This window comes from Tauraco erythrolophus, chromosome 5 (genome assembly GCF_009769465.1).
Source record: "Tauraco erythrolophus isolate bTauEry1 chromosome 5, bTauEry1.pri, whole genome shotgun sequence".
Lineage (NCBI taxonomy): Eukaryota > Metazoa > Chordata > Aves > Musophagiformes > Musophagidae > Tauraco > Tauraco erythrolophus.
In genome coordinates, this window is record NC_141469.1 from 71,976,294 (window position 1) to 71,989,644 (window position 13,351).

At 45.3% G+C, this 13,351-nt stretch overlaps 1 protein-coding gene across 2 annotated transcripts in view; it reads left to right on the forward strand.

Moving 5' to 3' along the window:
• Nucleotides 1–1,331: 1,331 nt before the first annotated feature.
• TNKS (tankyrase) overlaps nucleotides 1,332–13,351 on the forward strand; it is a 151,865-nt gene continuing 139,845 nt past the window's right edge. For both annotated transcript variants that reach the window (XM_086612603.1, XM_086612604.1), the window contains exon 1: nucleotides 1,332–1,830. In XM_086612603.1, coding sequence (XP_086468729.1) covers nucleotides 1,332–1,830 — 499 coding nt within the window. The remainder of the gene's footprint in view (nucleotides 1,831–13,351) is intronic.

A 13,351-nucleotide genomic window follows, 5' to 3' on the forward strand; every position in this document is an offset into this window, starting at 1 on the left:
TCAAAGTCATGGCAGGAACAAGAGCTGAGCTGGGCACATTTAAGTGGATCTTCATTTACTGCACCAGGAGATCGATTTCACGGCTGCCTCCTCACCACTGGCCAAGAGGCACTTGGTAGTACTAGACTAGATCCCAATTTCTCCCACATTCCTGCTTTCTGATGCTCTGTGCCCCAGCATTACACCTGGTCAGCGCTTCTTAACAGGTTGCCCAGAGAAGTTGTGGATGCCCCATCCCTGGAAGTGTTCAAGGCCAGGTTAGATGAGGCTTTGGGCAACCTGGTGTAGTGGAGGGTTTCTCTGCCCATGGCAGGGGGGTTGGAACTAGATGATCTTTAAGGTCCCTTCCAACCCTAACCATTCTATGATTCTATGATTCTTCAGCACATCATGCAGTGCTACGCAAATGCCTCCCAAAGCCCCTTCCCAACTGAACAACTGAAGCAGATCTGTTTGCCAGGATGAGGCTGGCTGGTGTCAGCCACATTCCCTTTCCTTCTCCTGGAATTCCTCATCGCTCTCCCCATTCTCTGGCCTGTCTCGCTGCTGTCCCACCAGCACTGGGAGCCCCAGTACCAGGTGTACTGGGAATTATCCAGGAATCGTTGCTGTTGATTCTTCCTGCCAACGGAATCTCCCTCGGCTGACAGGTTAAAGTTAAGGTAAGTGAACCGGAGATCTCTTGGTGACGGTTATTGGGGCTTTAGGACTTTATCCATAATCGGTGTTTATATCCTGCCTAGGCACCAGAAGCACTTTGGTCTCATTATCCTGCCGCTTTCCAAATCCAAACCAAAAATCCTGACTGGAATGCTTCTGCCTGTTCCCGTGCCGCTCAGATCTGCTCCTTCCACAGAGGCCCTCACCGGGCCCTTGTCGGTCCCTGACATCCTCGGGTTTCTTCTTCTCACCCTCAGCACGGACAGCCACTGCCCGCCTCACCGCCCTTCGCTTCCGCCTTCACCCCTCCCCGCCGGGCGCGGCGGACTCCGGCTGCCGCGGCGGAGGGTTGCTTCTCGGGGAGGGCCGGCACTGCCCGGGGCCCCGCCCCTCCGCCCCGCCCCGCCCAGCGCCGGCGGGCACCTCTCCCGGCGGCCTCCAGGGGACAGCTGCGAGCCGCTGCCTCGCCGCGGGGCGGGTCCCGGTGAGGCCGCGCCCCCGCCCGCCCCGCCCCGCCCCGTTCCTCCCGGCCGCCACGACGTGGGCGTCACGTCCGGGCGCCGAGCGTTGGGATTGGCCGGGTAAGGGCGGAAGTGTGGGCGGGGGTTGCCGCCGTTGCCGCAGTGACGGAGGCCGGAAAGGGGGTGGCGGGGGGGCGGAGGAGGGCGAAAATGGCGGCGCCGCCGCGTCGCTCCCAGCACCATCACCACCATCACCCGCCGCCGCCGCCCGGGCCGGCCTCGCCACCGGCCGCTGCCTCGCCGCCGCGCAGCCCCAGCCTGGCACCGGCCGACCTCGCCCCCACCGCGCAGCGCCATAGCCTGGCCGGCCCCGAAGGCGAGGCTCCCCCCGACGCGGAGCGGCCTCCGGCCCCCGAGTGCTCGGAGGGTGCGGGCGCCGCCGCCCCGGGCCCGCCGGCGGGCTCGGGCAGCAGTTCGAGCAGTTCCTCCTCGTCCTCTTCCTCGTCTGCGTCGTCGTCGGTCGCGTCGAGCCCGGCGGCAGAGAGTCCCGAGGCGGCGGGCCCGGGCGCGGCGAGCGGGGCCTTCCGCGAGCTGCTGGAGGCCTGCCGCAATGGGGACGTCACGCGCGTGAAGCGCCTGGTGGACACGGGCAACGTGAACGCCAAGGACATGGCGGGCCGCAAGTCCACGCCGCTCCACTTCGCCGCCGGTGGGTACCGGGGCCGGGGAGGGGCCGGGACCGGAGCCGGTCCGGCCTCCCATTCTCGTTGAGGGCAGTGACAGCGGGTGCGTCGGGACCGAGAGGGTACGGTTTCCGACCTGGCTCCCCAGGAGTAGCTTGCCTGGCTTCGGGGAGTGGACCTCCAGCGTCTCGGAGGGTCGAGAGAGCTCCAGCCAGAGCTGAGAGGAGTGTGAGCTGGCTTCCTCAGCAGCGTTTCGCTCCAGGTGGTGGGAGACGACTGTTAAATCTCCTTTTTTTCCTCCCCTCATGAAATGAAAGATCTTTCCTCTGGGTGAAACAGGTGGGAGAGGAGATTCTGGAGGCGTAAGGGAGACAGTGTGATCTAAAAGCGTGGATGTTTTTCTCTCTGTTTGACGCATAGGTGTCAAACTTGTGCGTGTGTGCTGAAGAAGTGAGAAACTGGAGTTCAGCACAGAGTTGGCTTGAAGTTACGGGCTTCACGTGTATTGCAGTAGCTCTTCAAAGTCAGGGACCCCTGTGGTGCATGTAGACTTGATAGGAATCAAACGCGATGCCTTGTACTTTGTAACTTTTTTTTCATTAATTTGGGCATAGCTGCTGATTGGTCTCTGCATCTCTTGTAGCTGGAGAAAGAGGTGAAAAATGGAACTTGATAAAGTTACAAATGTTTCCAGAAGAGAATATGCCTCTTAGTGCAGAGAAAAGATGTCACTGTGATCAGAAATAGTATCATAAAAGCAGTTACCAGTGAGGTCCAACAGTTTACGTTAACTAGAAATACCTTCTAGCAAGTGTAGCTATTAGAGGTTATTGTAGTCTGTAAAGAGAACACTTTGTACAGAGTGTGGTCTTCACTGGGGACCCAGAGCACGTGAAGCTCATAATAAAAGTAAAATGAGGAAGGTGTTTAAAAAAATCATCAGCTGTAACTCAGGACTTGCACAGTTTCTGTGGTCAGGCTGAGGGCTTTCTGACATGTGCCACAGTGTTAGGGGACTGGACCTTATGTCGTAAGGGGCACAGATCTCGTTTGAGCTTTAAGTGGTGCACCAGTACACGTGAATTAAGGTCATTAACAAGACTGTATTGAGTGGTCAGTATTTAAATGCTGGTGTATGGCTCTAAAGCTCTGTGTTGAAATTGGTAATAAAAATTAACGTTTTATGGCACAATGTTGCCTGGAACTCTGAATAGTGGTGTTCAATTTGTCAGTCAGAAAATACTCTCTGACGTGTATGGGTGTTTTACTCATTTTTCGAAGTACAAGTGACATTTTGTGATGCCACTAAGAGAACTTTTGGTCCTGAGCTGTTTCTTTTTCATTCTTCTCTGATCCTTGAACTCTACCAGTAAAGCACGATCATATGCAAGTGGAATTTAACACACCTTGAACTTCTGGAGTATGGAGATGGACTTAATTTTAGTGAACGCTGGTAGGACCGCATGTGTATGCATGTTCTTCATGTTTTGGATGGCTCATCTCAAGTCTGCTCTGCTTGTTTTGGATTCAGACGTAAAATTAGACCTTGCTGCATCCACTTAAACTCTGAGATCTTGAGTTGTAATTCAGTGCTAGTACAAACTCTAGTGCTGGAACTGTAGTGGTAACTGCTGCTCTGATTAGGGAAGAAAACTTACTTAAGTGGATAAAGGCTTTCAAAATTGATAGTGTCAATAAGATGTTACTGTACTAGCAATGGAAGATGCTTCCTTGCAGCATGAGGAAAACAGCAGATGAAGTTCTTGCACCTAGGAAATTCCTGTATCTATTTTTCTAGATTTAAAGACTTTCCTTGGCTATCTTACATGTTTTATCTCAAATCACTGCAGTATGTCTGGTCCAAATGGATTTGACATGTAGTAGCATTAGGCAGATTTCTTATTGCAAGGATCTTGGGGGTCCTGCATTTTGGAGAGGTCTGTAAGCACATTGTTTGGATGCAAGTGATCTTGGGCAGTATATATCGGCTGGTGAGGCAATGTGTTGATTTGATCTCCTGCTTTGTGGGCAGAGGGAGAAATAAAACTTGTCGCTTATGAGCATAGGAGTGTGCTGTGTATGTGAAGCTGTGTTAGGTATGGCTCACAAAACATGAGCTATTATCCATAAGTGTGAATTGTACGGCCTTCACTAGGGAAATGAGAGATGGAGAGTGTGATATGCAATGCTTTAAACTGCTGCTTTCAAACCTCTTGAAGCTAAAATCTTAAATGATGAGAGAGAGTTCAACTTCTCCTCTTGTGAATTGTGAGAGGACTGAATTCTTAATTTCCCAATTTTGAGGGTAGCTTGAATTAATTTATTGATTTATTTCTGGGTACTTGGCTTCTCTGTAGCTCAGTCTGATTTTCTCAGATGTCCTTTTTGGCAGCAATGCCAGGCAGTTAAGTTACTTTTACTGTAATAGGGAAGGACCAGTTTGGGTATCCTCAAGTTTTGTGAGGTTTCTAGTTTCAAAATAACCTTTATCTCCTTTCTCATGACAGAAAGCAGATAAAAGTGGTGACTTCTGAGAGCATTCAGAATCCTTAGCACATGTGCGAGCCGGGGATAGGTGAGAACTGAAATCTCTGTAATCAATTATTTAAAAAGCTGGGGATAGATCTAAATCTGTTTCTAGAAGTTGGAGTCATCTGTCCATTATCCACTTCCAGATAAAACGAGCATGGCGACATCAAGTTGAAGCAGCAGTGTTATCCAGATTTTCTTTATCTAGGATGTGTGAATTGTCAGTTGATCTGAGTGAAGGGGAATCGGTTCTTCAACTCTGTGTTGAAATGTCAGTTAGTGTGCTGAATAAACCTGACCTCCTTTGCTAGCTATTAATAAGGCAGAAATTAATATTGAGGCCATATCAAAGTGATAGAGACCTATCTTGAAAGCAGGAAGAGGCTGAACGAAGGGTCCTTTTCTTTTCATCCTTCAACTGGACTATTATTCTAGCAGAGCCTCTCTTGAAATTCTGAATGCCTTTCAGGATGTGTGGTGTTCAGCTTTTCCTTCGCAAGTGATTTCAGGGATTCTTCTATAGAGGTACACATGCTTGGAAAGAGGAAAACTCTGTACTGTGAATTGCAGGATGTTTGGGTCTCTGGTACCAGTGCAGGCTTTGGATATTGTCTAGCAGCACCCAAGAAACAGAATAAGAAGCAGATTCTAAAGACTTGAAAGTAATTGAGTGACTTTAAAATACAAAAAAGAAATGAAGTGCAGGTATTAATGTATTTATAGCTTTTGCGTTCAGTTTTTTCAATGAAAACTAGCTTGCTTATAACTAAAAAAATTTAAAAAGCAATTGTGCTAGGCACGAGCAAGGGTATGCTTGCTTAAGGTTTTATCTGTAGTGGTTGCCAAAAGCAAATGTCTAGGAAAGTGTTATAAGTTTGCTCTCTTTGTATATCATATTCCTCCAAGTGCTCTTCCTGCAATTTGTAGCTCAGCAACTATTTGAGCAAGACCTGGTTTCTACATGTTAGTAGAAGCTCATTCTGTGATAAGAAGTTCACTAAATAATTGGACTGTTAACTTGTATTATAAGTAAGTAACTTCCTCTTGCATTTTCCACCCTCTTCACTGGAATATCCTGTGTTCTTCTTAATGATTCTCTTCTTCAAACTACATTGAATGAGACAAACTGTTTTACTCCCTTGCCGTTCCACTGCACTCCTTCTTCGATCTAAAGATGTGTCACCTCTTTTCCTTGAGAAAGATCTTAACTGTCATTGTTGATTTAATCAGATTATGAATATCTTTAGTGCATTACATGCCCCTCACTAGTTGAAAAACTTTGTTATACCTGTGCTCTCTGTTTTGTAAACTGGCTTGATAATCCTGCATTTGGTGATGATGTCACATAGTTGACAAAAATACCTTTTTAGCCATCATAACCAAATGAGTTGTTCTGCATGTATGTAAGAGGTAGATCATAGAATCATAGAATGATTAGGGTTGGAAGAGACCTCAAAGATCATATAGTTCCAACCCCCCTGCCATGGGCAGGGAAATCCTCCACTACACCAGGTTGCCCAAAGCCTCATCCAACCTGGCCTTGAACACCTCCAGGGACGGGGCATCTACAACTTCACTGGGCAACCTGTTCCAGTACCTCACCACCCTCAATGTAAAGAATTTCTTTCTTATATCTAACCTAAATCTGCCCTCTTTCAGTTTAAATCCATTGCCCCTTGTCCTATCACTACACGCCCTTGTAAAAAGTCCCTCTCCAGCTTTCCTATAGGCCCCTTTAAGTACTGGAAGGCTGCAATAAGATCACCCCAGAGCCTTCTCTTCTCCAGGCTGAACAGCCCCAACTCTCTCAGCCTGTCTTCATAGCAGAGGTGCTCCAGCCCTTGGATCATCTTCGTGGCCCTCCTCTGGACTCGTTCCAGTAGCTCCATGTCCTTCTGTGCTGGGGACTCCAGAGCTGGATGCAGTATTCCAGGTGGGGTCTCACGAGAGCTGAGTAGAGGGGCAGGATCACTTCCCTCGACCTGCTGGCCACGCTTCTTTTGATGCAGCCCAGGATACGGTTGGCTTTCTGGGCTGCCAGCGCACATTGCCGGCTCATGTTGAGCTTCTCATCCACCAGCACTCCCAAGTCCTTTTCCTCAGGGCTGTTCTCAATCCATTCTCCGCCCAGCTTGTACTTGTGCATGGGATTGCCCCAACCCACGTGCAGGACTTTGCAGATCTTATTTTTTTTTTCACCTTTGGGGAATGCTGTTGACTTATTTTTGGAATGATTGAATGATTTCAGTCTATGTGATAATGTGTCACATTTTAGGTATACTTTGCATGGGGCAGAGTGGGACTTCACTCTCAGCCTGTGTATTTTCTGTGAATCATTATGTGGTTTGCGGGGTGGTGAGATTGGCTGTATTGGTCCATTGGGAGGACTCCTATGACCTTTTATTTCGAATTCCAGCTTTTTCGCAGAGCCAGCAAGAATTTATAGGAGCCGGCTCAGTAGTGGACTTGCTTCTTCCCTTCTGAAACAAGGTTTAGCCTTACAAAAGGATATATATGTATTTGCTGCTGACACCTTGATTCATAGGTTTTTAGGCCTAGTCCTTGTTGGTAAATCATTAGTAATAGCACTTCTTTAAGAAATGACTAGGTGGATTGACCTGATAGAAATAAGCTGAGTCCTAGCTAATTTCTTCATATAGCCACAGTCATAAGCTTGTCCAGTTCCACACCTGTTTAATAAGAAGTTTTGACATTTTCTGATCGTGAAGTTAGCCCCTCAAGTTCTTAGACGATGTTTTCTTTTAGCTTTACAGTTACTCTCTTTCTAGTGTTTAACTCGAGGATATAGAGAGTACTAATAGTAGTTGCTGAACTGTGTCTTAATGCTGGCTTCTGTACTGAGAAAGAAGTAGGGGTTTCCAGAGTGGCTTTTGGAAGGTATGGAGTTGGGATCACAGGTTGAAGTGGTCTTGGTGGTGTCAGCCTAAACTCAGGCTTGGAGAAACCTGATTTAAAGTTAGGTTAGCCTCTCAAGTTCTTAGGCAATGCGTTAGAACATCAGTGATATTCCGTGTTTTCTTTCTGCTTGGGTCTATAGTAATGGCAAAAAGCTGTTTAGGGAAAGTAGTTTTCTGTAAGCATGCTTTTGATATCGCTAGTAATAACTGTTGGAAGTCTAATATTTTCATGAAGGCTAAAATATATAACTGTTCTTTTGAAAATACCCAGAGTACATGGCTTTAATCCTGAAGGCAAAGGGATCTCAACTTGGGTTGGAAAATAGTCCGTGATCAGATTTTAAGAAGAGTGATGATCAAGTTGATTTGTCAGCTAGCAAGCTGTGAATCATAAAAATGCAAGCTGCTTCAGAGTGTGAGAGTCAGATAAGCAACTGAGGAGGCACAGCTAATATAACTAGCTACTGAGTGTTCCTTGAGGGCGAGCCAGGAAACGGCAAGAAGTAGCTGGTAACCTACTACGCACTTCCACTCTATGCAGAGAGACCTGAATCAACCACTCCACCTCTGGCGCAGTGTACAACATGTTAGTTTAAATTGCTCTGGAAAGCCTTGCTTGAGATACCATTCTTAAACTACTCTGACTCATTTTGTTGCAGCTGTCTGATACATCCTTGCCATAGAAGAGATGTCTGACCTCACTCAAATGGTTGGTTGTAAAGCTAAGTCACTCATTAGTTCAACGTTGTGCAACTTAAAGTAGGGGTAATAACAATTTTCAGCTGGATTCATATGGATAGAATGAAGAGTGCAGATTGTGTAGTCAATTAGGAAACAGTCTGGCAGCCTTACAGGCTGAGCCTGCAAAATGCAGACTGTTTCATGTAAAAAGATGAATCGATAAATTACTGGCCTTGACTTTGGAATTCTTTCTTTCTTTTATGTTTTTGTAGTGTTTGTAGTACATGAACTCTGTTAGTGTCACGAGCGTATTACCTTCTAGGAAGTTTCAGCTTGCTTTCTTTGTGACTGGTAACTTGTTCACTTGAATGGTCTTGCAATACTTTGTGCAATATATTGTATTTCCTTTCAATTTAAAATCATTTGAAGGAATTTACTAGAGGATATGCATGTAAAATTTCAGACCTTCAGTAATGTTGAACCAGGTGCCCTTTTTCCCAGCTTGAAGGCTCTTCAGTTTACTTAGTTAAATCACTCACTAGTTGTACTCTGCCTAGTGAAGTGGGAGAAGTGGCTTTAGGAAGACCTGTCTTGGGGAAAAAATCTGGTCCCAGAATGTGCAAGTACTGAAGCAGAGATGTGTACAGTGACTTAGCTTGAACTTTTTCCACCCTTTGCTTACAATTTAAAACCATTCTCAAAAGGTTGTGTGTCTCTTAAAATATGTGCTTCTCAGCTTCAGGGGCTTGTGTTTCCACACGAGCTATGTTTAGTGCTCTAACAAGTGGGATTACATTTAATAAGAGCATCTTTTGTGCTTTGCCTAAGATCACAGTACTACCTGCAGGTGTGCTTAACCTGTGATGATACATTTTTGTAAAATTTAACTCCTTTTGGAGACAGTGTGTTCTTAAGAGCAAACGGGTGAAAGGAGGAAGGAAAACATCTAGTGAGAGAAGTCTCTCACATGAGAAGTTAAACTCTGCGCATAACAGCAGCTTTGCAGAGGTCGGAATTGGCGTTTGGAGGAGTTCATGCTATCTTGTGATCAAGTGACACTAATTGGACAGTGGGTGAAACAGTACAGCTATATGTAAACTGATCAAATTGACTACTTGATGTGTTCGCTGTACTCATTGAGGAAAGCATTCTTCTGATTCTAGTGGGAAGTCCATATATTTATTTGTTTGGGATTTTTTTACCAAACTTTCTGAAAATGAGTCTTGAAATTGGCCAATGAATTATGTGGCTTCTGGCAGTATTAGTAATTAAGTGTTTGTAAACTGTCACCCTGTGAAAGCTTGTGACTAACTGAACGCAGGTTTAACGTGGAAGCCCTAACTGGAGCATGCAACAAAGGGTGTCAACTGACGCTCCTGTTGCTTTCCTTGCATCCCTTCCCTTATCAGTCATTCAACCTGCTCACCCTGTTGCTTCCTGTTACTTAGGTTCAATGTCACAAGAAGAGATGGGATGGGACAAGCTTGGGGGCCGGGAACAGGATGTGAAGGGGCAGTACGACAGGTCTTCCTGGCAGTAGCAGTAGGCATTTGGTGGTGTCTCTGTGTGCTGTCTTGTCTGACAGCATTTAAAAGTTTTATTTAGCTTAATTTTCAAGCTGACAGTTAACTACCTAAAGCCTTTTTTTCCCTCACTTTCAGCCTAAATTGACGGTATAAATTGGAAAAAGGCAAGAATACAGCATTGGCAAAGAACTGGTTAGGTGGCATTTTCTCTGAATTGTCTGCCTGTCTCTTGATTTATGTAAAACTATCATAGCTACGCCCATCTCCTGGCTTTCGCCAAGCCTTAGTCTTCAGTTGTTTCTTTGAGATGACTGGAGAAATGAAGAGCCTGTCAGTCACTCCGAATTGTTGCCTTTTCTTTGGTTTGACTGACAAGTGTTTCACCCTTAAATTTAAGATGATCTCTTGCTACTGCTTTCTTATAATGGGATTACTGCTTCGTTTCTCTCCTGGGCTATATGCTTTCTCAGATACTGCAGCTTGCCTGAAACTTCTAAATTGTGTGAAGAAGCTAAAATGAGGGCAAAGCTTGTTCATTTTACCTGTGTGAAATAGCTCCAGTTAATAAGAGGCCCTGCCCATGAGTGTGCTTTGGAAGCTGGCAGGTGAATCTCATCAAAACAAGCTTGCATGCTCGGCCTCTAAATGTGACTCTCTTCCGTAGTTAGCCTGGCTTTGGATGTTTTCTGTAGGAACCTTCTATTTGATTGTCTTTTGGGATCTTTGATTACAGGTTCTTTCTTGGGAACTCTTCCTTAAACTTTGTAAATTAAAGTTGCTCTGCAAATATACAAAAGTAGGATTTTTAAAGTCGTCTTAAATGACATCACATTGGTTTCTTCAGTTTAAACCGAATTATATGTGCTTCATCTGCCACAACCGGCTTGCCATGTGTTTGTTGTTTTTTTACAAAAGGTGACCCTGACACTGCAGGAGTTTCGGTAATTACAACTGCTTCGTTGAATTGGGTCGTGTCATCATTTTAAAGACTTTGGCACTTTGTCAATTGGAATTTTTACCGGTTTGCATGTGGTGGTGGAAGCTATTCCCATAATTGGTTACTTTCTCTCTGAAAGATGGGTGGTCTAGTGGGATAAAAAAATCACAGTAACCTCTACTATGCTTTCTAAGGACTGAACAGAAGTGCTAATTCACCAAAATCTGTAAAGTTTTTATTGCTGACATTTCCAAAGATACTTTTATCAATAATCCCGTGTCCAGCAATACCTTGAAGTATGTGTGTAGTCATGAAAATCACAACACTAAACAATTTGAAAAGGAATCTTCAGTTTTCAGGCTCTGTCAGCTTGTTTTCCCTTGAGAGACAAGAAGTACATGTAAAGCAAATGCTCATTAAGTTTCAGCACTGTTTTTAGTAGTGCAGTCTGTAACAATTAAAGGCTAATAAAATCTGTAGAATCTGTAGATTTACTGTTTAGTTGAAAGCATCCTTTTCTAATTCTTGTCTTGCTCAATTTTCTTTTGCCAGTCAAATGAGCAATATAAACACGGGAACCTTGGGGGCTTGCCTGTTCGTAGTTATACCCCAGACCTGCTAGCTTTGCTGTGGGACCGGGTACCCTTTGTTTGCTGTTGTACCCATTTAAGCTGTCTTTTTCTATTTGAAAATTTACAGATGATTTTCCTTGGCTGTTTTATAACAGAAACAAGCAAATCAGTTTTCATTCTAGAAGCTGCAGTGATTTACAGTAGCAGTGGCCTTGCTGACAGTTCAGTTAAGAAAAACATCTCTCTGGTAGCAGTTTTGTCGTGATAAATAAGTATCGCTTTTAATAATACCAGTTTTGATTCACACGCTTGCGTTTCTGTAGTGTATATTTTAACGTCAAGTGATCGGTGTATAACGTACCAGAAAGTTTTGACTCGTCTGCAGTGATGGACTAAAATTGGATTGCCGAGTGGGGTGCCAGTCTGGTTGTGGGCTCCTCCCTGCAGCTGGTATGGCTCAGCAGCTTGTGGAGCAGCTGCTGAACTGCTGTTTAGCCCCATGTTTTAAAGAAAACCTGCTGTGGTATCTGCTGAGTGTGCTAACTTGTAATTTGTAGTGGTCCAGCATCCGTGCTGCAAGCAGCTGAGGGCTCAGTACAGTGGGAATGGGGATATCCTTACAGCTATCCAAAAGTGACCAGGCTGTACTTATTAACTTGAGCCCATCAGCTACTTTACCATACAGGATGAACCGAGGTGTGAACTGCTACAGTCTCTGCTAGATGTGAGCATCCATGTATGTATCCGTAATGGCTTGCTCAGACTGTTCTTCCACCTCCTTGTTTGTGTCTTGTAAGAATACTTCCTTAGGCAGAAATACAGGTATTGTTAAACTGTCATCAAAACTCTCGAACTATGATAAGCCTTGGTAAAGGGGCTTTTTGTTTTGGCCCTGCCTGCCTTAACTGTACAATGTCAGCTTCTAGAAAACTTCTGTCCTTCAAGAGTGTTGAAGGACTCTGTGCTTCACTGAGGAGACAGCGTAAGCTCCTGCAGAACAGCTAGTCTGCGGCTTGGCCGAAAGCTGCATGTCGCGTTATGACATTAGCCTAACTGGATAAGCTGGTGTGGATGTAAAGCTGCTAGATCTGGCTTAGAGATCTCACCGTATGGACTGTGGGTGAAAAGCATGTTAATTCTTGCATTACAAGTCTGTATAGCTGTAATTAGTGCACGGCTCTGGCAAAAAGGGGTCTTAAGTTACTGAAATGGAGGTCCTAGCCAGGGACTGCAGCTCTGGGGTACAACATTCCAATTTGAGAAGTCTTCATGCGTGAATTGTTGCCTGCCACAGAGGGTGCTGACTTTTAAGAATCCTTTCTGTCACTGAGCAGCATTTTGCTGTGGCAGAGTTACATGGTCACCTGGGGGAGAACTGACAGCTTCTTTATTGCTTCCCTTGAGCTTTGTGTTTGCCTTCTAGAAGGGAAATAATGTCTTTAGTTATGTTTTTGATCCACGATCTGTGGAGTTAATACAAGCTGTAAGCTGCCAGTTAGCACCACTGTGATGGAATTTCACTTGCTGCAGCATTTAATTCAGCTGTTTCATGAACATAGTTCATATACGTAGGATTCTTCTTACTTAAGCTGTTTGGTATCCATGATTACCAGAAGGCCTGATAACTCTTAAAGGGACAGTCTTTTAAAATCTCCAGTGATATTGCTTTTAGCCCTGAGCTTTATAAGAAATGCAATCCAACCTTTGAGATGCAAACTAGTACAAAAATGAACACTTGCATTTTAGTTCAAACCGTCACTCTTGAGCCTGATACCTGATTTTCGTTCCTGTCCTCTAAGGCAGCGGTCTCTAGAGTGTACAAGATTTTTCATTAGGATGCAGGAAGAAAATATATTTTGTACCATTAGTAAATCATAGAATCATAGAATCATAGAATGGTTAGGGCTGGAAGGGACCTTCAAAGGTCATCTAGTCCAACCCCCCTGCAAGGAACAGGGATATCTCCAACTAGATCAGGTTGCTCAGGGCCTTGTCCAACCCGGCCTTGAACGTCTCCAGGGATGGAGCATCCACCACGTCTCTGGGCAACCTGTTCCAGTGTTCTACCACTCTCATGGTAAAAAATTTTTTCCTAATATCCAACCTGAACCTACCTCCCTCTATTTTAAAACCATTACCCCTTGTCCTATCATAACTGGCCCTCCTGAACAGCCTCTCCCCATCTTTCCTGTAGGCCCCCTTGAGGTACTGGAAGACCGCTATAAGGTCACCCCGGAGCCTCCTCTTCTCCAGGCTGAACAGCCCCAACTCTTTCAGCCTGTCCTCATAGGAAAGGTGCTCCAGCCCTCTTATCATCTTCGTGGCCCTCCTCTGGACCCTCTCCAACTGGTCCATGTCCTTCTTATGTTGGGGACTCCAGAACT